This window comes from Panthera pardus, unplaced genomic scaffold (genome assembly GCF_024362965.1).
Source record: "Panthera pardus isolate Hobbes unplaced genomic scaffold, ASM2436296v1 HiC_scaffold_21, whole genome shotgun sequence".
Taxonomy (NCBI): domain Eukaryota; kingdom Metazoa; phylum Chordata; class Mammalia; order Carnivora; family Felidae; genus Panthera; species Panthera pardus.
The window spans coordinates 60,951,943-60,978,495 of NW_026526777.1; the positions used below are offsets into that span (position 1 = coordinate 60,951,943).

General features: G+C 35.5%; 1 protein-coding gene across 2 annotated transcripts in view; it reads left to right on the top strand.

Annotated features, from left to right (window-relative positions):
• Window positions 1-26,553, top strand: part of FMN2 (formin 2) — a 376,950-nt gene that overhangs the window by 135,743 nt on the left and 214,654 nt on the right. Inside the window, exon 7 of one of the 2 annotated variants that reach the window (XM_053909367.1) lies at window positions 15,122-15,311. The exons of the other annotated variant lie outside the window; for it this stretch is intronic. Coding sequence (XP_053765342.1) covers window positions 15,122-15,247 — 126 coding nt within the window. The 3' untranslated portion in view covers window positions 15,248-15,311. Of the gene's footprint in view, window positions 1-15,121; window positions 15,312-26,553 lie in introns of those variants that run through there. 2 annotated transcript variants of the gene reach the window in all.

The window sequence follows — 26,553 nt, forward strand, 5'->3', positions numbered from 1 at the left end:
CACAAAGTATCACCTATATGCAGGAAAACAAACAGGCAGTAGAAACATTATTCAGAGGCCCAGATAGCACATTTAACATTCATAGACTTCAGTTTTTTAAAAAAAATTTTTTTTAACGTTTATTTATTTTTGAGACAGAGAGAGACAGAGCATGAAGGGGGGAGGGTCAGAGAGAGGGAGACACAGAATCCGAAACAGGCTCCAGGCTCTGAGCTGTCAGCACAGAGCCCGACGCGGGGCTCGAACTCACAGACCACGAGATCATGACCTGAGCCGAAGTCGGCTGCCCAACCGACTGAGCCACCCAGGCGCCCCATAGACTTCAGTTTTTTTAATGTTTATATTATTTTTGAGAGACACAGAGCACGAGCAGGGGAGAGGCAGAGAGAGGGAGACACAGAATCTGAAGCAGACTCAAGGCTCTGAGGTGTCAGCACAGAGCCTTACATGGGGCTTGAACTCATGAACCGTGAGACCATGACCTGAGCTGAAGTCAGACGCCCAACTGACAACCACCCAGGTGCCCCTTTTATTTAAAAAAAAATTTTTAAACATACATAAACTTCAGATCATTCATGCTAAATATCTTCAAAGAACTAAGGGAAACTGTTTCTAAGAAGTAAAGGAAGGTATGATGACAATGTTTCATCAACTTGAGAATGACAATAGAGAGACATTATTAAAAAAAATTGAAGTTGAAAAGTATAATAATCAAAATGGAAAAAAAAACCACTGTGTAGTTTAACAAGTGATTTGTGGTAGCAGAAAAACAAAACAAAACAACCAGCAACCTTTAAGGTAAATCAATAGAGACTATGTAGTCTGAAGAACAGAGAAAAAAAACAAGTGGGGAAATAAAAGACAGAACCTCAGAATAATGTGGAACACCATTAAGTGACCAACGTCAATGAAATGTACCAAAAGGAGAAGAGAAAGGTATAGAAAAATATTTGAAGATGGGTCCAGAAATTTGATGAAAAGCGTTAATAAACACATCCAAGTTCAGTGAATGTCAAGGAGTAAACACCAGGTGATCTACACCCTGACCCATCTTAATTCAAAACATTGAGAGCCAAAGATAAAGAGAAAAATCTTGAAAGCAGTAAGAGAAAAACAACTCCTCACACACAAGGAAATTTCAGTAATAACAGCAGATGAATAGAAACAAAGTTGCACTGGAGTAAGGAAATGACACTAGGTGAAGTCAAAGTTACAGAAAGAAATGAACAATGAAGGCTAAATAGGAAGGTTAATTCATAACAAGTATGAATATATACTTCTCTCCTGTCAACTTCTTTAAAGTATAAGATTATATATACTAGTAATTTATAACAATTTGTATCATATATAAAACACATGTGCACACAGTATATATAACAGTGATAGTGTAAAAGGGTGAGAAGTGAATGGAGCTATAAGAGGAGTAAAGTTTCTATGTTTTGGAATTAGGTCAGTATAAATCTGAAGTAGATTCTGATAAATTAAGGATATATTGTAAGCCCTAGAGCAACCACGAAGAAAACTGAAATATCAAATAAATTCACAAAAGAAGTTAGATATCCAGTTACTCCATTTAATACAAAAGTAGGTAATAAAGAATAGAGGAATGAAAAAGACATATATATTTAAAAAATGAAAAATGGCAGATGTAAATTCAATCATATTGATAATAACATTAAATGTGAATGAATTAAACAATCCATTAAAAAGGCAGATGTCAGATTGCATAAAAATAATCCAAGTGTGTATTGTGTTACTAGAGGAACACTTTAGATTCTAAGATATAAATAAGTCAAAAGCAAAAAAGATAGAACAACCTTAAACAACCATAAGAAAGCTGGAGTAGCCATACCGATATCAGATAAAATAGACTTAAAAAATTACTTGAGATAAAGAAGGACATTCCTTCTAATAAAAGCTTAATCTATCAGGAAGGTACAGTAATTATAAACATACATGCACATAATAGTAATATCCCAAAATACATGAAGAACAAACTGACAATTAAAGGAAGAAATAAATAACATTTGGAGATTTTAATAGCCCACTTTTAATGATGGATAGAAGGTAAGCAGAAGATCAGCAAGGATGGAAAAGACTTCAACAACCACATAAACAAACTAGACTTGACATCTGTGGAACATAAACTCAATAGCAGCAGAAAACACATATTTCTCAAGTATGTATAGAACATTCTCTGGGATGGACCATACGCAAAGTCCACAAAACAAGCTTTCATAAATTTGAGATTGAAGCCTTAACAAATTTTAAACTATTGAAAAAGTATTTTTCTGGCCACAGTGGAATTAAATTAGCAATAAGTAACAAAGAAATTTGAGGAAATTTGCAGGTATGTCTAGGTTAAACAACATGTTCCCAAATAATAAGTGTTTCAAATAAGGAAACACAAGAAAAATTAGAAAATACTTTGAAATGACTATTAGTGAAATCATAACATACTAAAACTTATTGTTTGCAACTAGAGCAATGCTCAGAGAAATTTATGGCTGTAAATACCTATCTTAAAAAAACCTAAAACCAATCATCTCAACTTTCACCTTAAGAAACTGAGAAAGAAGGGAGTAATAAACACTAGAGTGGAAATAATGATTAAAAGAATATGAAAACAATAGAGAAAATCAACAAAGCAGAAGCTGGTTCTGTGAGGTTAAGAGAACTGAAAAGTCTTTACTAGATTGACCAAGAAGAAAGACCAGGATGTCCCTTCTCACCACTTCTGCTTCACAATATCCTGAAGGTTCTAGTTTAGGTAATTAGGTAAGAAAAAGAAACAAATGGCATTCAGATTGGAATGAAAGAAGTAAAATTCTCTTTACAGATAACATCTCTAATATAAAATATCCAAAAGGAATCCACTAAAAAATGATTCGAACTAACAGGAATTCAGTGAGACGGCACAAGATACAAAATCATTACAGAAAAACCAATTCTATTTCTAGGCACTAGCAATTTACATTGTGAAAATGTAATTAGGAAAACAATTCCCTTTACAATAGCATCCAAAAAGTAAAATACTTAGTATAAATTTAACAAAAGGACTGCAAGACTTCTACACTGAAAACTAGAAAACAGTGTGGAAGGGAAGTAAAAGAAGATCTTAATAAATGGAACAACATGCCATGTTCATAGATCAGAGGACTCAGTAGTCACCTGTAGATTCAACACAATGTCTAACAGTTTTTTGTTTTTCGGAAATTGGCAGGCTGATCTTGAAAATTTATTTGCAAACACCAGGGGCCCAAGATAATCAAAATAATCTAAAAAAATAAAGTTGGAGGACTCACAGTTCCTGATTTCAAAGTTATTACAAAGATATTAATTAAGGTGGTGTGGTACTCTCAGATGGATAGACATGTTGGTCAGTGGAATAGAAGGAAGAGTCCAAAAATAAATCCTAGCATTTAGGGTTTGATTTTTGACAGTGTGGTGCCAAAACATTTCAAGGGCAAAGGAAGTATTTTCAACAAATGGTGCTCAGAGAACCAGATATTCACATGAAAAAAAAAATAATAATAAAGTTGAACCTTCACCTCATACCATGAGCAAAAATTAACTCAAAATGTATCATAGGCTTGAATGTAAGACCTAAACTATAAAATTCAGAAGAAAACATAGGAGTCCATATGACTTCTAAAGTACATGTGACAAAAGAAAAAAATAGATAAATTATACAACATGAAGATGAACAATATTTGTGCTGCAAACAGTACTATCAAGAAAATAAAAAAGTCTCACAAATTAGAAAATATTTGCAAATCATGTATCTGATAAGGAGTTAATATTCTGTATGTATAATAAACTCTTCCAACTCAACAACAAAAACAGCCTGATTAAAAAAATTGTCAAAGGAATGTGAATAGATCTTTCTGCAAAGATCTACCACTGGCCAATATGTGTGTGAAAGGCTGCTCAATGTCATTGGCGATAGGGAAATGAAAAAGCATCGTGTAACACCACTTTACATGTAGTAGGACGGCTAAGAAAGACCATAAAATGTGTGATGAGGATGTGGAGAAATTGGAGCTCTTACACACTACTGGCAGGAATATAAAAGTGGTGTAGCCATTTGGATTTCAATAACAATTCAAGTCTTAATCCACTAATTCATATATTCACCAGCAAAATTCTATTTTTCGTATATTCACCAGTAAAATTCTATTTTTCGTAAGAAAGTACATATTTTTTCTGGTAGCTCTAGTTACTCATTAAATAATAATAATATCAGATTATAATTTTGTGGCTACATAATATTTTATCAAGGTCAGAAAACTTCTAGGGCAAAACTTTTGCCCCCTAAAATATATTGTCAAAAGTGTAAGCTATTTTTAACTTTAAGAAAATGTAGTTTTACTAGGCAAAAATCGATTAACATCTGAAGAGAAATGTATAGATTTTCTCTTTGCTTTTGATGAAGAGGCTAGAGATATATGGACTGTGATTTTCTCTTCAGGAGTATAGGCCCTGGGAATATAATTAAACCAGTTTTGAAACCTACTGTGCTTCAGTGAATGCTCTTGGACAGAATCACCAGACTCCCCCAGGGGATAGATTTTAGTGTTTCTGATGGTGATGTCTGCTGTTAGTTTAACTTTGACTATAGACTGGTTTATTGCTTGTTTCATGAAAACTTTCAATAATTTTTCTTCCCGCAAGTCCTCATGTATGAAAGAAGACTAAATGCAAAATTTAACAACTTACGTGTTCAACAGACATATGCTGCAGAAGAGATTTGCATTATTGAAGCTAAATTTTTTCAATAATTTTTTAAATTAATTTTTTTTTTAATTTTTGAGAGAGAGAGAGAGAGAGAGAGAGCAGGGAAAGGGCAGAGAGAGAGGAGGACACAAAATCCAAAGCAGACTGCAGACTCCAAACTGTCTGCACAGAGCCTGTCACCGGGCTCAAACTCACGAACCGTGAGATCATGACCAGAGCTGAAGGCAGCCACCCAGGCGCCCCTGAAGCTAAATTTATGTGGGTAAATTAAAATTGGCCCATGCTGGCACTCTTCAGCTTGCTCTCTCTCTCTCTCTCTTTCTTGCTCTCTCGTCCTCTCTCTCATATGCAGTGACGTGATATTTGAGGCCAACTTGGGATTCGGCATCTCTTACCCTTTACACACAGGTAGAGAGTAAAAACCAAAAACTATTGATTTCTTGGTGACATAGTTAATGATGCCCCCACAGAACATGAAGGACTTAATTTGCTGCTAATTATGGTACCATTGTAATGCTTATTTATGTTTAGCCATAAAGCAAAAAATGACGTTTGGTGTTTGTATTGAATTGTTTTATATGGATGAAATGCCTATCCTTTCATAATTGACAAATTTTAACTAGTGTAGGGAAAGTGACTTAAAAATATCAAGTTTTAGAAAACATGAAACTCTATTATGAACCTTCCCACCTCAAACTAATTGGAAGATAAAATGAGAGTAGAAGAACTTGAAATGAGAGCAAGAAAGAAAAAGGAGAAATACCTGAAGTCAGCTAAGGCTTAGCAGAGCTTGTAAGTAGTTTCTTCCCTCATTTTTTCTTTGTAGTCATAAAAATCATTATTTTGAGATGAATGTTAATCAGGAATGTAGGCAAGGTTTTTCTTTAATTGATCCATATGGCAATCTTTATGTATGGTTTCGTGTATTTCTCCACATGGATTCTAATGTCATTAAGCCTTTTCACAAACCATACACGGGTCATTCTTTATAGTTCTTAGCTCTAATATACTACAAAATAACTTTTCAAAATTTCATACTTTTCTTTGTAATGTCGATGTTTTTACTTGTGGCCGCTTTTACCAAGGTTTTGTGTACTTCAATCAATTACTGTCATAAGTAAAACTTTTCATAATTAGGATGGAATTTCTCCCACTTTTTTCTAGTGCCAAAAAATAAAACCAATGGGTCCTTCAAGCATCACTAGAAGCTAGAAATTGAGTTGAGATCCATTTGAAACTGCATGCCTTTTAAGTTATCGGCCTTTCTTTTATGGCCTCCATAGGCACAGGGCCCCATAAAAATTGGCTTTCAGATTTTCCTCATCCTTTGAACTGGCAAGGAAAGTCAAAATAATATATTTTTTAATATTTTTATTTTAATTCCAGAGTAGTTCACATACAGTGTTATATTAGTTTCAGGTGGACACCATAGCAACTTGACAATTCCATGCTTCACAACAAGTGCCCTCCGTAACCTCATTTGTTTTACCCATCCTCTAGCCCCTGCTCCCCTCTGGTAACCATCGCTTGTTCTCTTCAGTTAAGAATCTGTTTCATGGTTTGTCTCCCTCTCTCTTTTTTTCCTTCGTTTGTTTGGTTTGTTTCTAAATTCCACATATGAGTGAAATCATGGTATTTGTCTTTCTCTGACTTATTTCGCTTAGTGTTACACTGTCTAGCCCTACTATCCATGTTGTTGCAAATGGAAAGAATTTCATTCTTTTTCATGGCTAATATTCCATGATGTAATATATTATATACTATATATTATACACTATACACACACACACACACACACACACACACACACACACACACATCTTCCTTATCCATCCATCTATTGATGGACACTTCAGCTGCTTCCATAGTTTGGCCATTGTAAATAAAGCTACCATAAACACAGAGATGCATGCATCCCGTTGAATTAGTGTCCTTGTATTTTTTGGTAAATACTCAGTAGTGCAATTTCTGGATCATAGGATAGTTCTATTTTTAACTTTTTAAGGAAATTCCACACTCTTTTCCACAGTGGCTGCACCAGTTTGCATTCCCATCAACAGTGCAAGATAGTTCTTTTCCTCCACATTCTCAGCAACACTTGTTGTTTCTTGTGTTTTTTATTTTAACCACTCTGACAGGTGTGAGGTGATATCTATTATAATTTTGATTCGCATTTCCCTGATGATAAGTAATATTGAACACCTTTTCATGTGTCTGTTGGCCGTCTGGATGTCGTCTCTGGAGAAATGTCTGATCGTGTCTTCTGCCCATTTTAAAATTGGGTTATTTGTTTTTTGGGTGTCAAATTGTAGAAGTTCTTTATATAATTAGGATACTAACCCTTTATCAAAGGTATCATTGCAAATATCTTCTCCCATTCAGTAGGTTGCCTTTTAGTTTGGTTGATGGTTTTCTTTGCTATGCAAAGATGTATTTTGATGTAGTCCCCAGAGTTTATTTTTGGTTTTGTGTCCTTTGCCTCAGGGCACCTATATAGAAAAATGTTGCTACAGGCAATATCAGAAAAATTCCTGCTTGTGCTCTCTTCCAGGATTTGTATAGTTTCAGGTCTCACATTTAGGTCTTTAATTCATTTTGATTTTATTTTTGTGTATGGTGAAAGTAAGTGGTCAAGTTTCATTCTTTTGCATGTAGCTGTCCAGTTTTCCGAACACCGTTAGTTAAAGAGACTGTCCTTTACTCTTTGTATATTCATTCCTACTCTATCGAAGATTAATAACCATAAAACCCCAGGTTTATTTCTGGGTTTTCTGTTCTGTTACATTGAACTGTATATCTGTTTTTGCAGCATTACTTTACTGGATTGATTTCTACAGCTTTGTAATATAACTTAAAGTCTAGAATGGTGATACCTCCAGTTTTGTTTTTCTTTTTAAAAAATTGCTTTGGCTATTTGAGGTCTTTTGTAGTTTCATACAAATTTCAGGATTGATCTAGTTCTGTGAAAAATGCTGTTGGTATTTTGATGGGAATTGCAATAAATCTGTAAATTGCTTTGTGCAGTGTGGATATTTTAGCAGTATTTTTTCATCCAATCCATGAGCATGGAATGTCTTTCCATTTCTTTGCATTTGTTTTCATATAGTTTTTCATAATATTCTCTTACTATTGTATTTTTGAGGTGTTGGCTGTTATTTCTTCTCTTTCCTTTGTGATTTTATTTATTTCAGCTCTCCCCCACTCTCTCTTTTGATGGTTTTGGCTAGAGGTTTATCAATTTTGTTTCTTTTTTTCAAGGAACCAGCTCCTAGTTTCATTATCTATTCTATTGTTTTTTTTAGTTTGTATATCATTTATTTCTGCTCTAATCTTTATTATTTCCTTCCTTCTTCTGGTTTTGGGTTTTATTTGTTCTTTTTCTAGCTCCTTTAGGTATAAGGTTACATTGTTTATTTGAGATATTTCTTGTTTCTTGAGGTATGCCTATATTGCTATAAACTCTCCTATTAGAACCAAAACCAAAAGTTTTGGACTGTGTGTTTTCATTTTCATTTGTTTCCATGTATTTTTAATTTATTCTTTGATTTCTTGGTTGACCCACTCATTGTTTAGTTGCCTGTTATCTAACCCTGTGTGTTTGTGGTTTTTTAAGATTTTGTCTTGTGTTTGATTTTAATTTCATAGTGTTATGGTCAGAAAAGATGCATAGTATGACTTCGATGTTTTTAAAGTTGTAGAGACTTGTTTTCTGACCTATTATGTGATCTATTTTGGAGAATGTTTCATGGGCACTTGAAAAGAATGTGTATTCTGCTGTTTTAGGATGAAATGTTCTGAATATATCTGTTAAATTCTGCTCAGTGTGTCATTCAGAGCCACTGTTTTCTTGTTGGTTTTCTGTTTGATGATGTGTCTGTTGATGTATGTGTGATGTTAAAGTCATCTACTGTAATTGTATTACTGTCAGTTCCTTTATATTTGTTATTAACTGTTTTATGTGTTTGGGAGCTTCCATGATGGGTGCATCAATATTTACAATTGTTATATCTTCTTGTTGGATTATCCCCTTTATTATTTCATAGTGTCCTATTTGTCTCTTTTTACCGTCTTTGTTTTAATGTCTATCTTTTCTTTTTTCCTTTCTTTCTTTCTCTTTCTTTCTTTCTTTCTTTCTTTCTTTCTTTCTCTTAACTTATTTTTTTAATTTACATCCAAATTAGTTAGCATATAGTACAACAATGATTTCAGGAGTAGATTCCTTAATGCCTCTTACCCACTTAGCCCATCCCCCATCCACAACCCCTCCAGTAACTCTCTGTTTGTTCTCCATATTTAAGAGTCTCTTCTGTTTTGTCCCCCTCCCTGTTTTTATATTACTTTTGTTTCCCTTCCCTTATGTTCATCTGTTTTGTATCATAAAGTCCTCATATGAGTGAAGTCATATGATATTTGTCTTTCTCTGACTAATTTCGCTTAGCATAATACCCTCTAGTTCCATCCATGTAGTTGCAATTGCAAGATTTCATTCTTTTTGATTGCCGAGTAATACTGCATTGTGTGTGTGTGTGTGTGTATGCATACATATATACATACATACCACATCTTATTTATCCATTCATCCACCAATGGACATTTGGGCTCTTTCCATACTTTGGCTATTGTTGATAGTGCTGCTATAAACAATGTCTATATTTTCTGATACGAGTATTGCTACACGAGCTTTCTTTGACAACCATTTACATGATAAATGTTTCTCCACCCCTTTACTTTTAATATGCAGGTGTCTTTAGGTCTGAAACGAGTCTCTTGCAGGCAGCATATAGATGGGTCTTGTTTTTTTATCCATGCTGTCAGCCCATGTCTTTTGATTGGTGCGTTTAGTCCACTTACATTCAAAGTAATTCTTGATAGATATGTATTTTTTGCTATTTTGTTTCTTGTTGTTTATGCAGTTTTTCTCTGATATTTTCTTTTCTTGCTGTCTTTCATGGTTTGCTGGTTTTCTTTTGTGATATACTTGGATTCATTCTTTTTATTCTTTCCATATCTGTTAGTGGTTTTGATTTTTGGTTACCATTTATTTCATATATAACCTCTTCTGTATATAGCAGTTTATAAGAAGGTGATGGTTGCTTAAGGTTGAACCCATTCTTTATTCCTCTCCCCATCAGATTTTGGGTATATAGTGTCATACTTAATATCCTTTGTGATGTGAATCCTTTGACTGATTTTTTATGGAAATAGTTATTTTTATTGCTTTTGTGTTTCCTACTTTTTATACTCTCACTTACAGTCTTTCCTTTCCACTCAAAGAGTCCCTTTTAATATTTTGTGTTGGTCTTGTTTAGTGTCATGAACTCCTTTAATTTTTGTTTGGGAAACTCTTTATCTCTTCTTCTATTCTATATGATAGCCCTGCTGGGTAGAATATTCTTATCTGTAGATTTTTCCCTTTCAGCAACAAAGTAACATTTCTTTTGTTTTGAGAGTTAGGTTGCGGTGTTGCCCTGGCAATATCAGACAGACTTGCTGCTTTTTTGTAAGCAAAGACTTCCATATTAGAGTAATGGCAGCTTCCTTTTGAATATTGCCCCATAGAAAGCAGATAGAGAGGAACTCATATTCGAATAATGAAATAAAAACTTTCATTAGACTTTTTGCATTTTATATTAAGTCTCCCCGAAACCAAACCAAAATAAATTTCCTCTTTTAAAAAGATTAAAGGGACACCAAGTGGCTCAGTCGGTTAAGCGACCGACTTCGGCTCAGGTCATGATCTCACGGTTTAAGCCCCGTGTCAGGCTCAGTGCTGACAGTCCAGAGCCTGAAGCCTGCTTCAGATTCTGTGTCTCCCTCTCTCTCTGCCCCTCCCTGCTCACACTCTGTCTCTCTGAAAAATAAACAAACATTAAAATTTTTTTTTAATTGAGAAAAATAAAAAGATCAGAAGTATTTCCTCCTCTTTATACAGTGTATGGATAAAGCTTGGTGTTATTACAAAATCTAATCATTACACAATGCACATGAAGAAAATAATCAAATGGCAAAAAGGATTCAGTTTTTTCTGTATGTTTTGCTGATAAAAAATTAAACAGGAAGGGAACTAATTTAGTGTCAAATATACAGATGGTAGCTACACCATGGTATAACATGCCATAAAGGTATCAAATCACTATGTTGTACACCTGAGACTAATGTAACATTGTCAACTCTACTCCAATTAAAAATGCAAATTATGCAATTGGCTAAATTAGAATAGTATATATAACTAGGAGGAAAAACAGAACTTCTTAATAGAGATGTGAAAGCATCAAAGCTTGACACCCTGAACTGTAGAATCTAGAGTGGTCTCTGAAGGGCTTGGAGTGGTTACAGGTAGGGCTTGAAATAATAAGTAGGTTTTGAATGGAGTTGATGGCTTGCATTTTCAATCTTAAATGAATAGTTTTAATTATTTAACTATTTAACTATTTAATTATTTAACTATTACTTAAATAGTAATAGTTTATTGAGAGATTTTCTATCTAAACAATATAAAGTTCTATATGAGACAATTCTCTTTGGTGCCATGTTTTTCAACAGATAGCTTCAGGAACGAGAAATAGTGGTTAGGAATAAGTCTTGCCAAATTTATCAGATCTTTATTACGCTTCTAAGTTTCTCTTTTTTAAAATGTCCCCCTGTTTTCTAAAGCATTTCTAGGTATTTCTTGAACTCATTTATCTTCATGGCTTGGTTTTCTTCTGGGTAACATGTTCCATATGTTTTCTCCATTTTTCCAAGTATTATTAGCTGTATTCTGTATTTACCACGAGTATCCCAATATTTATGTTACTGACTCTTCCATTTGCTCATTCTTTTACCCAATTTGAATTCATGCAACATTATGGAATTAAAGACCTACTTAAAAAAATCTTTTTCATATACTTATAAACTTATTTTTAGCCAGGCCACATCAGCTTCTAATGTTTCCAAGAAGAATGAGTATGGCTATCTTAACTACACTTAAAATTTCGTGTGGTTCAAGAGTCTGTCCTCTTGTATATTTCTTGTTGAGACACCATTACTATTTCATGTGTTGCCATCAGTATTGCATGCAAAAGTGTAGAAAGGATATTTAACACATGACTGACACTGAACAGTAATTTAGTTTGCCCTCTTTTTCTTAATCTCACTTAATAAGTTATGTTTGCCATTCTTGAGGTTACTAATATGGTTTCACAGATTTCATTGTTCTGTGTTAATAACCATACCATTCTTCCTTCATAATAGTATACCAAATTTTTTTCCCCACTGGGCCACCCAGAACTACAATGAATCTGTCACTGTCATCACTCTCTTTTTTTTTTTATTTATTTTTATTTATTTTTTTTAACGTTTATTTATTTTTGAGACAGAGAGAGACAGAGCATGAACGGGGGAGGGTCAGAGAGAGAGGGAGACACAGAATCTGAAACAGGCTCCAGGCTCTGAGCTGTCAGCACAGAGCCCGACGTGGGGCTCGAACCCACGGACCGTGAGATCATGACCTGAGCCGAAGTCGGACGCTCAACCGACTGAGCCACCCAGGCGCCCCTATCACTCTCTTTCTTACTCATCTTAATGTAGTCTCGCTGTTTGCTCATATATTTATGTTATCTTTTCTATGTGTTCACCAACACCAATATTGTATTTTTAAAATATAATATGGTGTAGATTTTCAGTAGTTTATGTATTGCCTCCATTTTTTCAATTGATTCAACTTTCACAAGCATTTAATAAAATCAAGCTATTAGAAAACTACTGAGTGTGGGTCTATTTTCTCCTCTTCAGTTGAAGTGTATTTGACATGCATTATTACATTAATTTCAGGTATACAACATGTGATTCAACATTTATATAAGTTAATAAATGGTCATCATGATAAAAGACAGCTGCCATCTGTTACCATACAAATTATTACAATATTATTAACTCCATTCCCTATGTGATACATTGCGTAGGAAATGTGTTTTATTTATCATAACTGAAAGTTTGTGACTTTTAATCCTCTTCCCCCATTTTGCTCATCCCCTACCTCCTTCCCTTCTGGAACTACCAGACTAGTTTAGTATGTTTCTGTTTTATTTTGTTTGCTTTGTTTTTTAGATTCCACATTTAAGTGAAATTATATGGCATTTGTCCTTCTCTGAAGATTTCGTTTTTTATGGCTGAGTAGTATTCCGTTATATACACACACGCATATGCACACATGCACCCCATGCCTTCTTTCTCCTGTTTTTTTGATAATAGCTCTTCTGACAGGTGTAAGTGATATCTCCTTGTGGTTTTGATTTGCATTTTCCTGACGACTCGTGATGTTGAGTACCGTTTCATGTGTCTTTTGACCGTCTGTATGTCTTCTTCAAAGGAATGTCTATTCAAGCCCTTGCCCATTTTCTAATTGCACTGTTCATTTGTTTGTTTGTTGTTATTGAATTGTGTGCATTCTTTATATATTTTGGATATTAACCTGTTCTCAGTATCATTTGCAAATATCTTCTCCCATTCAGTGGGTTGGCATTTTGTTTTGTTTTGTTTTGGTTTGGTTTGGTTTGGTTTGGTTTCCTTTGCTGTGCAAAAGCTTTTTAGTTTGACATAGTCCTATATGCTTGTTTTTGCTTTTTCCTGAGGATACAAATACAAGAGAATATTTCTCAGACCAATGACCAACAAGAGTTTACTGCCTGTGTTTTCTTCTAGGAGTTTTATGGTTTCAGGTCTCACGTTTATATCTTTAATCCATTTTGAGTTTATTTTTGTGTGTAGTTTGAAAGTGGTTCAGTTTTGTGTATAGTGTGAGAAAGTGGTTCAGTTTCATTATTTTGTGTGCAGTTGTCCAGTCTGGTTTGCCCAGCACCATTTATTGAAAAGACTGTTTTTCCCCATTGTATATTCTTGTCTCCTGTGTCACACATTAATTGATCATATAAATGTGGGTTTATTTCTAGATCATTCATTCTATTCCATTGATCCACGTGTCTGTTTTTGTGCCAGTACCATACTATTTTTGACTACGTATAGATTTGTTTTATAGTTTAAAATCAGACTGTTATACCTCCAATTTTCTTCTTTCTCAAGATTGCCTTGGCCATTTGGGGTCTTTTGTGGTTCTATACCAGTTTTAGATTTCTTTGTTCTAGTTCTGTGAAAAATGCTACTGATATTTTGATAGGGATTGCAGTGAATCTGTAGATTGCTTTGGGTAATATGGACATTTTAACAATAATCATTTTTTCCTTCCCATGAGTACAGTATATCTTTCCATTTATTTGTGTTGTCTTTAATTTCTGTCATCAGTGTCTTACAGTTTTCATAGTACGTAACTTTCTTTTCATTGGTTACATTTATTTCTAGGTATTTTATTCTTTTTGATGCAATTATAACTGGGATTGTTAATTTCTCTTTATGATAGTTCACTGTTAGTATATAAAAGTGCAACAGATGTGTGTATATTAAGTTTGAAACTTGACGGATTCATTTGTTAGGTCTAACAGCTTTTTGGTGGAGTCTTTAGGGTTTTCTATATGTAGTATCATGTCATCTGCAAATAGGGAGAGTTTTACTTCTTTTTCAATTTGGATACTTTTTATCTCTCTTTTTTTCTCAACTGGCAGTGGCTTGGACTTCAAATAGTATGCTGAAAAATGGCAAAAGTGGGTCTATATTCTTTTTAAGTTTTCTTCTCAAAGCATGTGGAACCATCTCTTGCTAAGATTATTTTATTGATTTTTTTTTTTAACTACACAGAGGTCATTTGTAGGAATTAGCATAATTCTTTATGAAGACTCATACTAAGGTTCACAGAGAAGTTGACATTTGAAAAGATGTTACTTATTCTGAAAAACTCAATAAAGTTATGTTGGAGGACATTGGACCCAGATTCCCTTACTAATTGGGGGGTAAAATGAAACTATTAAATTCCTCCTCTTTCTGTATTTTCAAACAAAGAATCAGAAGCAAAGGAAAGATCTCAAACATTGCATATTGATCTTCAACCTACCTTAACAAGCGAAGTGGGCCATTCTAATGATTTGGGAACTTTTGAAACAGGTTCCTGAGAACTATTTCAGTACCTACTGGTGACAATATGTATATTTCATAGTTTCTTTAAACTGTGGGTTGGATGTAAGTCTACCTTTCAGAAGGATGAAGGATATGTGGGTAGGAGTAGAATTGCTACAGTGCATGAATTCATTTTTTTCCTAGATCCTTTTAATTGGAAACATATTTTTAACTGCTTGATAGCTGTGATAATAAGTTCATTCCTTTTCACCCATTCCAGTTAGCCTGTCCTTTAGCCCACAGTGTCAGCTGGTTTTCTGTGGGGACAAAGCAAAAAAAAAAAAGGCAGAAAAAATTCGAACAAACTATTGAATTTTTTTTGCATTAACAACCTCCTCAGGTGACACTCATCCCCCCTACCCTCGCCATGATTCTTACCCCGAAAAGAGGAGAAAAAGGTGAGGAGGGCCAAAGAAATTTTACACACTGGGCAGAACTTCTGTCGGAGAAGATATCAAGGGTATAGAGAACTTCCAGAAAAGGGAAAACCCATTGTAGAAGAAAGGGAAAGAGGCCTTGGAAGGGTGAGTGCACATGAGCATTATATGTGAAGATGCCAATTTGTGTCTCTTTAAGCCCAAATCCAGTCTGGGTTTGCATGTCTGTTTCTTTTCTACCACAGAGACCTATATCACACTTTTCAAAATTGTATGTTGGAGAATAATCACATGACTTCTGCTTTACGAGATGTATAAGAACTTTCTGCCGTTACCAAAAAGATATGTGTGTATTGATCTCTCCAGAGATTAGGTATAATTAGAAAATCATGTTGAATCAGATGAGAATAATTCTTGTATTTCCTTGTATATTTCTGAGGAAGTAAGATGTTATTCTGCTCTTCACTGGGCAGCTTCCTGACTTTATGTTTATCAAAATCAGGCATGTTTTATTAAACAAATTGTACAAATTTGAATCCTTCTCTTTCCTGCCTCTACTTCAGTTATTCTGTTACTAGGCTTTTGGCTTCTAGTTCAAATATTGGAAAGGGAGAAAAAGAAGAAGACTCAGATATTGTAGTAAATCAAGAATGATTCTTTAATGTCCTAGAGTATCTCCATATAGCTGTTGAGGAAAAAAAAAGCCTGGATGCCATTCTTGCCTGATCAAATAGAGGGACTTCTAGGCCAAGATACCAATCTGAGATGAAATTAAAGAGTATTTGTAGAATTGTTGTGGTACTTCTTTTCTTTTTTCTTTTTTTCCTTTCCTTTCCTTTCCTTTCCTTTCCTTTCCTTTCCTTTCCTTTCCTTTCCTTTCCTTTCCTTTCCTTTCCTTTCCTTTCCTTTCCTTTCTTTCTTTCTTTCTTTCTTTCTTTCTTTCTTTCTTTCTTTCTTTCTTTCTTTCTTTCTTTCTCTTTCTTTCTTTCTTTCTTTCTTTCTTTCTTTCTTTCTTTCTTTCTTTCTTTTCTCTCGAGAGCGCACATGTATGTGTGCATAAGCAGGATAGGGGCAGAGAGACAGAATACCAAGCAAGCTCCGTGCTGTCAGCACGGAGCCTGATGAGGAGCTGGATCTCATGAACTGTGAGATAATGGCCTGAGCTGAAATCAAGAGTTGGATGTTTAACTAGCTGAGCCACCCAGGCATCCCTGCTTTTCTTTTAAAAGTGTCTTTTTATTTAGATCAGTTATTCATTTGTTAAATACCTAGTCTTGCATCAGTGAACCTCAAGATTTTCCTGTGTTCAGGTGGTAGAAGTTGCCTGATACCTCTGAGAATAAGAGCCCCTTTCTAGTCTCATCCCCCTACCCCAATGTCCAATGAGGGATGTCAGAAAGAATACCACTCAGGAAGTTTGGCAACTTACTCATTGGTCACTCCTGATTATTCATATATCTGTTTTTTTTTTTTAAAGGTTTATAATTTTTAATACTGTACGCTATTCATATCTACTATGTTATGTGAGAGATCCCTCTGTTTCCCTTAATGGGGTAGACATAAAGGATGTGGGTTTATGATTCATGCTCCAGAAAATTTGGTCCATGAGTGATCTACTGTGAAAGTTCGACACAAGATTATGTTGAGTGTTACCGGTTTTGTTTGGTTTTGTTTTGTTTTGCATGGCTTCTGTTCTTTCATTCACTTAGTTCCATTGGTAGGTGAACAGTTTCCTTTCAGGCGACTACCTACAAATGGATTTTTCTATCCCCTCACTAGCAACATCCATTCTCTTTAGAGAATGCCTTTAACTGCATACAATAAGATTCTCCATGGTATGGGTCCCATTACCAGTCTTACCCATGATATGTTTCCTAATCCTAGACTTTTTGACCAAAGATCATATATAAATTAAATTGCATTTGGGGTTTCTTTCAGGGGCTTCATTTTCCTCTTGTTTGCCATCTTGGGCTTAGGTTTTCATGGAAGTGCCTTAAGAAAGTTCAAAGACATGAAAGTCCTTACCATGTCTTCAGCAAATTCAGTATTGCCTTCACTATAAGTAGCTATGTATACTCTTTCAGACAAATTGGACCAATCATGGAAGAGGCTAGGATTTGGATCTTGGGTTCTCCAGTTATATTTCTACCTCTTGCCTCCTAAAACAAAACAAAACAAAACAAAACAAAACAAAACAAAACAAAACAAAATGGTTTGAAGGCTGTAGTAACAATTTTGTTGTTATAAGAGTTAATTCATTTAGTTGACTTCTGATGGTCTCTATTGAGATTCTTGAACAGATAATTAACAGGTATAGTCAGTTGAGTTGCCACCAACTTAGAAAATGTTCAGAGATTTTTATAAGAGCCCTACTCCCTGTTGTTTAGGTCAGTCTTGGCTTAGCTATGGATATTACCTGCTGGTGTCTCACCTTACTCTTTCGTACAGACCATGTGTTTTGATGCACGTGGATCTTTTTCCCGTTATCAGTTTCCCGCCCTGGGGAATTGTATGTTTATTGCTGTGCATTTTCAGTATCTTTCCCTTCCTTGGATTTTTAGAAGTAGAATAAAGGCCAGGGGATGGAGTCACTTCCAGACGAGGACAGAGACTGAGTCATTGTGTAGTGATAAAAGGGAATCTCACAGGAGCAGTTAGGTATCCAGAGATTCCATTAAGTCACTCCATGCTTCATTTAGACAATGCTCTGAGCACTGAGCTTAGCACTTCAGCTTTGCAAGGTAGAACAAGGAGTGCAGAATAAGACTGAGTTTTGAGAGAGGGACAGAGTTCAGTTATGTGTATGGAAATCTCTATGTACATACTTGAGTCTGTTTGCCTTCTTGCTGCCCAAAACTCAAGAGAATAATGCTGAGCTGAGAGAAACAAACTCATAACCCAAATAACCTCTGATTCTGATATTGCTTTTATTTGACTTTTGAATGAATCTTTTTTAAAAAAGATGATTTGCTTCTTTTTTCTTTTGATTTGACTTAGTTTCTTAGTTGTGATTAATTCGATTTGACTTGTCTTCTATGAAAATGTTACCCACAGATTCTAGGATGGAAGCACTATGAGCTGGCTGGAAAAATCCAATCCAGAAATAGACATTTGCCAGTTGTACTTTCCAAGAATGCTTGCATACTTACTGATCATTCAAAATTACTTTTTTTAAATATAATTTATTGTCAAATTGGTTTCCATACAAACATCTTTATGTAGCTGATTATAGTGTTGAATTTATTTTATGGTTGTATTTATGGACATTTGAAATACATCTAACACTGTATTTTTATATCTACTGCTTCTAAAGGTTCAGCAATAGTCATGGGTAAAGGAATTAAAACTTATTTGGTGTACATATAAATTAGTGTATCTGTTCTTAATGTATGCATTTCTGTAGATGTGGTGTTGGACTCATTGACATGTGTAACAGCTTTCCAAAACACTTAACTGATTGATAGGCTCCTGAGTGGCTTAATTAAGCTTGTGATTAAATAAATTTCATTCTGAGATATTTTTTAAAATATTTTTAATGTTTATTTGTTTTTGACAGAGGGAGAGAAAGAGCGAGAGAGAGAGAGTGAGCATGAGTGGGGGAGGGGCAGAGAGAGGGAGACAGAATCTGAAAGAGTCTCCAGGCTCTGAGGTGTAATCACAGAGCCCGATGCAGAGCTCGAACCCATGGACAGGGAGATCATGTCCGGACGCTCAACCGACTGAGCCACCCAGGTGCCCCTCATTCTGAGATATTTAATAATTTTATCATAACTGTGTAAAGAAAATTACTGAAAAGAATGAAGTTTTGGTTTTTCATTTTATTAGTCTACTGAACTTTGAAGAAAGTACAACCGCTCTGGAAAACTAATTGTAGTAAACACTAAAACTCAATATATATACACTGTGACCCAGTAGTCTTGCTTCTGTGGGTATATATCCAAGAGAAATCAGTTCATATGTCCATGAAAATGCATGTAATTTGTAATAGCTCTAAACTGAAAACTTTTCATATATGTATCAATATTAGAATGGAAGAATAAATTGTGGTTTAACTACACACAAGAATAGTATTAAACAATGAAAAATAACAGTCTTTCATTATGCTTGGCAACATTGATGGATTTCATAGACAAAGCCAATATAAGCGGTATGTTTCCATTTATATGATGTTCAAGAACAGACAACAATAATCTATGGCTATAGAAGTCAGAATGGGATTTTGGAAGAAGGATTGATAGGAAAGAGGTATGAATGGAGTCTTCAGGAATACTGATACTGTTCTATATAGTGATCTGAAGGATGATTACAAGAGTATATTCATGTGCAAAAATTAATTAAAGTATCACATTTATTATTGTTCACTTTACTATTGTTATAACTTAATAGCAATATAAAATTTTGTTTAAATGGTAGCCACCTTAGAAGACTCTTTCTTGAACAACAAAGCACTAACTTGAGACTTAGGGGACAAGAGAGTTGGAAGATGTCTCCAGGGAAATGAATAATAAATTTGACTATTGTTCTGTGAGAATGTGACAATTATTTAGTATAGTATAGGTTTCTTTAAATGGAATTGTTGAAGAAAGGGAAAATGGTAACATACAGTCCCTCAAAATGGTGCCATCAAAAAGAAGACCATTGGTCTGTAAAGGCTTAAAATCACATATTGAAACTTTTATTCTCTAAAAATGAACATCATAAATTAGCTCAGTGACAAGTCAATGTTTATCGCTCTTTTACTTCCAAACTCTGGGAGGTCTTTGGAAAATTAGCCAGTTGCTTACTCAATATGTCATTTCCAAAAATAAAGATTGTACACTTGTAAGAAAGCTGGAAATGTGTTCCTCCATGGGGTAGGGCTCAAGTGCAGTTTTCACTCTTACACGTTTTCACACTGCTAAAAGCACCATGATACTCAGTGGATAGAGCCAGAAATCAAGTTTTGTCTTTCTGTCAGGGCCAGAAAGTAATGTCATTGCCAATGGCTAAAAGATAGGAAGAAAAGCAGGATGCCTAAATAGGTCAGAAACTGAATAACATTCACTGAAAAATTAAAAGTTTATTATGTGATTGTACTCAATAAGCTTATGCTCGGTGGTCATTAATCTCCTGAATATTTAACTTCTTCCTTATAACACTTTTAATCTAAATTTATCTCTGGCATATTGTTGTTATAGTACTAAGGAAGTGAGCTATTTTGGCTTTTGTTTGTTTTTCATGTTTTGCCTAAAATTGAGTAATACATAGAATATTCAGACAGGGTTTTGGTCTAAGCTTTGATTTTTAGCTAATAATTAGAAAAATAAATTTATCCCCATTATGTTTTATCTGTCCTTAATTGTATATGCTAACACAGGATATTGACAAAGTTGTGGGAAGCTGAGGCGCAGTGTGTGAAATTCCTTGGCAGAAAGTGTGCTCTCCATATGGAAGGTTCCAGGTGGGAGAATGACTCAGAGGGCAGACTTGAGCCTGACCACCTGAGTGCACATGCTGCTACATGGGTGTGTTACCAGTTGCGAAATGTGGACACTAGTAGTCACTGCCTCACTGGGTTTTTGCAGTGATTATGAGTCAACAGCATAAAGCCCTTTATTATTATATGGCAAGTAGTGTTCTCTCAATATAGTTGCTATAATATAATAATAAATGTGAAAATGGTTTCAATAAGTCTTTTATTCATTTAGGTTTATTATTAGCATGATTTTACTTGTGCTGTATTTTTCATTTGTGATAACTAACATCACCCGTTGATAATACTGAAATATGAAATGAGATGTTGATGTCCATATTCTGCAGACCCATTCAATATCCAAATATTTTTAGTAATACTAGGAAACATTTAGAGGTACTCACAATTTATTTATTCATTTTTGATATTTTAATTCTAAGCCTAGCCTGTAAGGGTTCCCAGTAAGTTTTAAATGCTAAAAACATAGTATTAAAGTCATTAACATTTAAAGATCTAAAACCAGATATTTTGAAGGAATTTTGGAGAGAAAAATACAATTCCACAGGACTTGCATCCTATCAGAGAGATGAAACATTGTTTTTTTGGTCACCAAGATATTTGAAATGGCGAAGGGATAAATTATATCTTTCATATAGTCTACATGACAAAACAAGCTACAATGGCAAAAGGCTGTGTCCAAAGAATATACAAGAGAAGATTGTGTGTGCGTGTGCGCGCGTGTGTGTTTTAATCGAAGGACTTTAAACATCTCTGTATGTCTTCTCTGTGTTTAAGAAGGAGGAGAGAGATGGGGATTTATAGTAGTTGGTTTTAATTAGAAAAGTACTTTATTTGAAGAGCATAATGTTATTTATTTCAACATTTTATTCCATGTTACTATAGTATTTTTTAAATGAAATGTGAAATTTGGAAATGTAACCTATTAGAATAAACATTTTATTAAAATTTAACCTTATGCCATTTTTCCCATTAATTTGCTTAGGATCACTTTAGACTGTTTTTGTTGTTGTTGTTTGTCTGTTTTATTGTTTTGCTAGTCAACATGATCGTAAATGCTTTAGTGTAATTTAAGAAAGAAGTTGAGATAATAAGTAAGGAATTGAATTTCTCATTCATTTATGTATTTATTTATTTTTCCAAAAATTTTAACATTTATTTTTGAGCAACAGAGCCAGACAGAACATGAGCAGGGGACGAACGGAGATAGGGAGACACAGAATCCAAAGCAAGCTTCAGGCTCTGAGTTGTCAGAACAGAGCCCGACGCGGGGCTCGAACTCACAAACTGCGAGATCATGACCTGAGCTGAAGTTGGAGGCTTAACTGACTGAGTCACCCAGATGCCCTTATTTATTTATTTTTATTTTTTTATTAAAAACATTTTTTAGTGTTTATTTTTCAGAGAGAGACACACACACACACACAGAGAGAGAGAGAGAGAAAGAGAGAGAGAGAGAGAGAGAGAGAATGAGTGGGGGAGGCACAGAGAGAGAGGGAGACACAGAACCCAAAGCAGGCTCCAGGCTCTGAACTGTCAGCACAGAGCCTGATGTGGGGCTTCAACTCACAAACCATGAGATCATGCCCTGAGTTGAAGTCACCCACTTAATGGACTGAGCCACTCAGGTGCCCCTATTTATTTTTATTGTTTTTAAGTTTATTTTGAGAGAAAGAGAGCAAGAGAGAGAGAGAGCACATATGTACGGGGGTGGGGGGGGTGGGGTGTGGGGCGGCAGGCAGAGAGAAAATCCCAAGCAGTCTCTGAGCTGTCAGTGCAAAGCCCCACACAGAGCTTGCTCTCACGAACCATGAGATTATGACCTGAACCGAAATCAAGAGTCAGACGCTTAACTGACTGAGCTACCCAGGCATCTCTAATTCTTTTAAATTTATCCCTTTAACAAAAAATAAAAAGCCCAGAATTTTCCTTTGTTTTATTGTTAGTGGATTCTTGTACTGTGATGCTCTGCTATCAGGGGTGCTGTAAAGTGTGTGTGTGTGTGTGTGTGTGTGTGTGTGTGTGTGTGTCTGAAGGGGCTGAGAGCAGGGGCAACGAGTGCGCTTTGGAGTCAGGCAGAGCTGAATGGAAATTCCAGCCTGTCCCATGTTGTTGTGGATCTTTTGGCAATATATGAACATTGCTTTCTTCTTCTGTGGATCAATACATGATAGTTATTATTTTGGCAGATGTGATTTGAATACACCAAGCTTTTGGAATGTTTAATTACTTCATTCAACTTGAATTTATTTAGCACAGGTCTATGGCTCTGTTCCTCTTCTTTACCTGCCTGCATTCTAAGGCGCAGGAGAGAAGAGTCAACCTGAGTGGGTAAATGTGACTGATCTCGTAGGTTAGGTAGACACCACTATTTGAGAACACCTTTGTCAAAACAAGGAATGACGCATATTTCTTAGAGTTTATCAAATTACTTTTATGTAACACACATTTGCTGTTTTTAATGATATATTTTGTGTTTGACTTCATTTCTGATATTATGACTCATACTGGTGTACAAATGGCAAAAGATAGCAGAGTGAGATATCATTATTGAGAAACCATGGAGATCCAGGTAGAGAGTAGTTTTCATTTGGTGAGATGTCCCACATACTTATAGTTGGGACAGCCTAGGATATGGGACCCGGAGACTGGTGTTAGGATCTTGGACTAAATGAGAATAAAAGCAGAAACCAGGAAGCTGGTGCCAGGAGAGGTTGAAACAGTTAACCCATTTCGTTGAGGAACAGCATTCAGATTATATTAGAACCAGGAAACACAGCTTTTTAAACTCAAGTCTAAAATGTGTATGAAGACAATCAAGTGAGAGATGTTGACAGACTGGGATAGCACACATAGGTTCCTACTGGTAACCTTACCAAATTGTGCAGCTATCAGTCCCCTTCTGAGGTTGACTCAGACCCACAAGCAGGTCTGGCAAAGCAGGTAGCTCTCACCTAAACTGTAGTTTGGCACCTAGGCCAAGAGACTCATTCAGGACTAAGTTAAGAAGCAGGTAAACACTATCAGAGTAGACTATGCTTTATTTTCAAGGTTGACTTCTAGATTCTTGATCAGTGAGGGATTCAGATATCTCCCCAATTAGCAAACTGTACCTGCTTTGTTTCCCAGACTGTGCTGAAGCTGCCCAAGTAGACAGGATTGTCTGGTGCCAACCAGATAGTCTGGAGATATCACTCCTGGGCATGGTCAGTGTCAATACCTCCCTCTGGTCTGCAGTGCCTTGGAATGCTGTTGGATGTCTGTGAGGCTGGCCACCCTGCCCTGAGGCTTAACAGTAATCAGAAGAGGAGAAGGTGGTAGTGTAAATAAGACTGCAGTCCTCCTTGCTTGTGTACGTGGGCTAAAAAATCCCTGATAACCTCTTGCTCTGCAAAATCCCACATGAGCATTCTTTACTTTTGAGTGCAGACTAGTTAAGATTGAAGATGTTTGCTGTTTTCATCAAATAGTATCAGACAGTACAGAGAAGTCTCTTGGTTCCTGATTCTCATTGCATCAAAAATCTAGAGATGACCGTATCTTTCCAAAGTAAGAAAACTGAATTCATATCAAAGTTATGAGATGACCAACAGTATACCTAAAGAATTTTTAGTGAAACAACACTTTGTAAATTTGCTAGGGGGTGGGGATTAGCCAATGCGTGGATTGTTCTCTTTTAATTCTAGAGTTTACCAAACTTTATTTGGTTTATTCCTTATGACTTACTATTATTGCTTGTTTTTTTTCTCTTGGAATAAGCTCAAGTGCTTTTTATAGCATTATAAAATATAATTGCTACTTATTGAATTATTTAATTAACACCAATACCTTGTATTTGCTACATGTTTTATACTTTAAAATATTTCATGTTGTGTATTTGATTGCCATAAATTATTGGAATATTGCATATGGATTATTAACTATATTCTACATATAGGGAAATTGAGATCCTTTGTTTGGATAAAGAACTTGTTCAAAGTTATATAGCTGCTAATTTAAGCAAAGGCATGGACTGAAATACAGATTTCTTACCTCCACACATTTCAAATTGTTAGAAATTCTGAGCCTGGGAATTATACTCTCTCAGAATCTCCTTCTATTCTTAAGCTTTTGGTGCAGTTTTTACTGTTTTACTGTTTTCTTCTATTCTCTTGTTACTTTCTCATCATAGCATTCTTGGATATTTTTTGTATCTGTTCTTGAGTGGGTTGCCTACCACTTGATATACTGACTTGTGCTCTAATATCTGTGTGAAACAGCGATTTTTACATTCTATAATTCCGCTTTGGAATTTACCTCTACCTAATCTCTGCAGTTGACTCTTCTTATCTTACCCTACTCAGAGAAGGATTTGCCTTATTGGATCTGGCCATTTATCCCTCTAATCTAATATCAGTTTCCAGCAAGATCCTGACAAACCATTTCAGAGGAAAGCAATGCACTCTCCCTGACTAGGAATTAGGAAACAAAACCCTTGCTGTGACTCTGCATTTAGACTGTGAGCAAGTTATTTAGTTTCTTTCTTTCGTGTGTGATTTCAATGGATTATTAGAAACTGCAACTTCAGGTTGTCTATTTGTTGGATATTTAATGTTTAGACCTTTGATACATCAGCTTCATTATTTATGTCACATGGAATACTAGATAAAATACTTTTCTAAAAGTTCTGAATTCACAACAAACAACGTTGTGGACTGATTAAATAATCATTTAAATATGGTTTGTGTTACATAATATATATACTTCACATTGGCTTTCTATTGTGCCTTAACATGACTCTGAATCAAATTATATAAATTCTTATCTTTCAGTCCTGGACTTGAGTTTCATTGTAGACTCACAACTAAATCAGCAAGTATTTGAATACTTCTCTAGAGTCGCATCACCATTAGCTGTGGAGTTTTTAAGAGAATGTATATTCCAGGGCTTTATTCTAGAGAAAAATGACTTTTCAAAATGGAAAGTAGGAACCTTTATTTAAGAAACTTCCTAGGTCATTCTGATGTCTAGTAAGGGTGGAAACTATTTTTTTAAGTTTATTTGTTTATTTTGAGAGAGAGCACATGCATGTGTATGAGCGTAGGAGGCAGACGGAAAGAGGGAGAGAGAGAATCCCAAACAATCTCCATGCTGTCAGCACAGAGCCCAATGTGAGGCTTGAACTCATGAGCCATGAGATCATGACCTGAGCCAAAATCCATAGTCGGATGCTTAACTGAGCCACCCAGGTGCCACTGGAAACTGTTTTTCAAGATTAGGGAGTGGGAGGGCTTCAGAAGTAAGCAAAGTGTTTTAGACAAGGCTCACTTGTTCAACAGACGTGTCCTGCCCTTCATGAATGCCCTCAGTGTATCCATCATTGTTGGGACTGAAGCATACAATTGGACAGCTTCTGTCTGGAGATGCTCGCATTGTAGTGAGAATTACCTCAACAACTACTTTATGGTGTGTATATTACAGTAGGGAAACATACAGTCTTATGATACTAAAGAAGAGGGTCCTAATTCAGCCCTGGTAAGACTTGTATGAGAGATGGGAGGAGGTTTAGAAAGGTGGCCTTGGGGAATGATACTTGAACATTCTGCCCAGGGAGTAATCTGTCATTTTGACAATGAAAAATAGAGCAGAGAAATAAGGGTAAGAGGATGGTGTGGTGAAAGCAGCCTTTATGGGGTGGTGGTCTAAAAGCAGGACAAAGGACTTGGAAGCAGGAAGCTCCCATGCTGTGTGAGGAGGTAAAAAGAACTTGCACCAGGGTGATGGTAGTTGAAGAGAGGAAGGTAAGATAAGGAAACATCAGTGGACTTTGATGTATGACTGGATATGGAAATGCAGAGGAGAAATGGGTCAAAGGTCTCCATACTGATGTCAGGCTGGTGGTACCCCTGACTGAATACAAGGGTTGTAGAATAGAGCTAGTTGAAC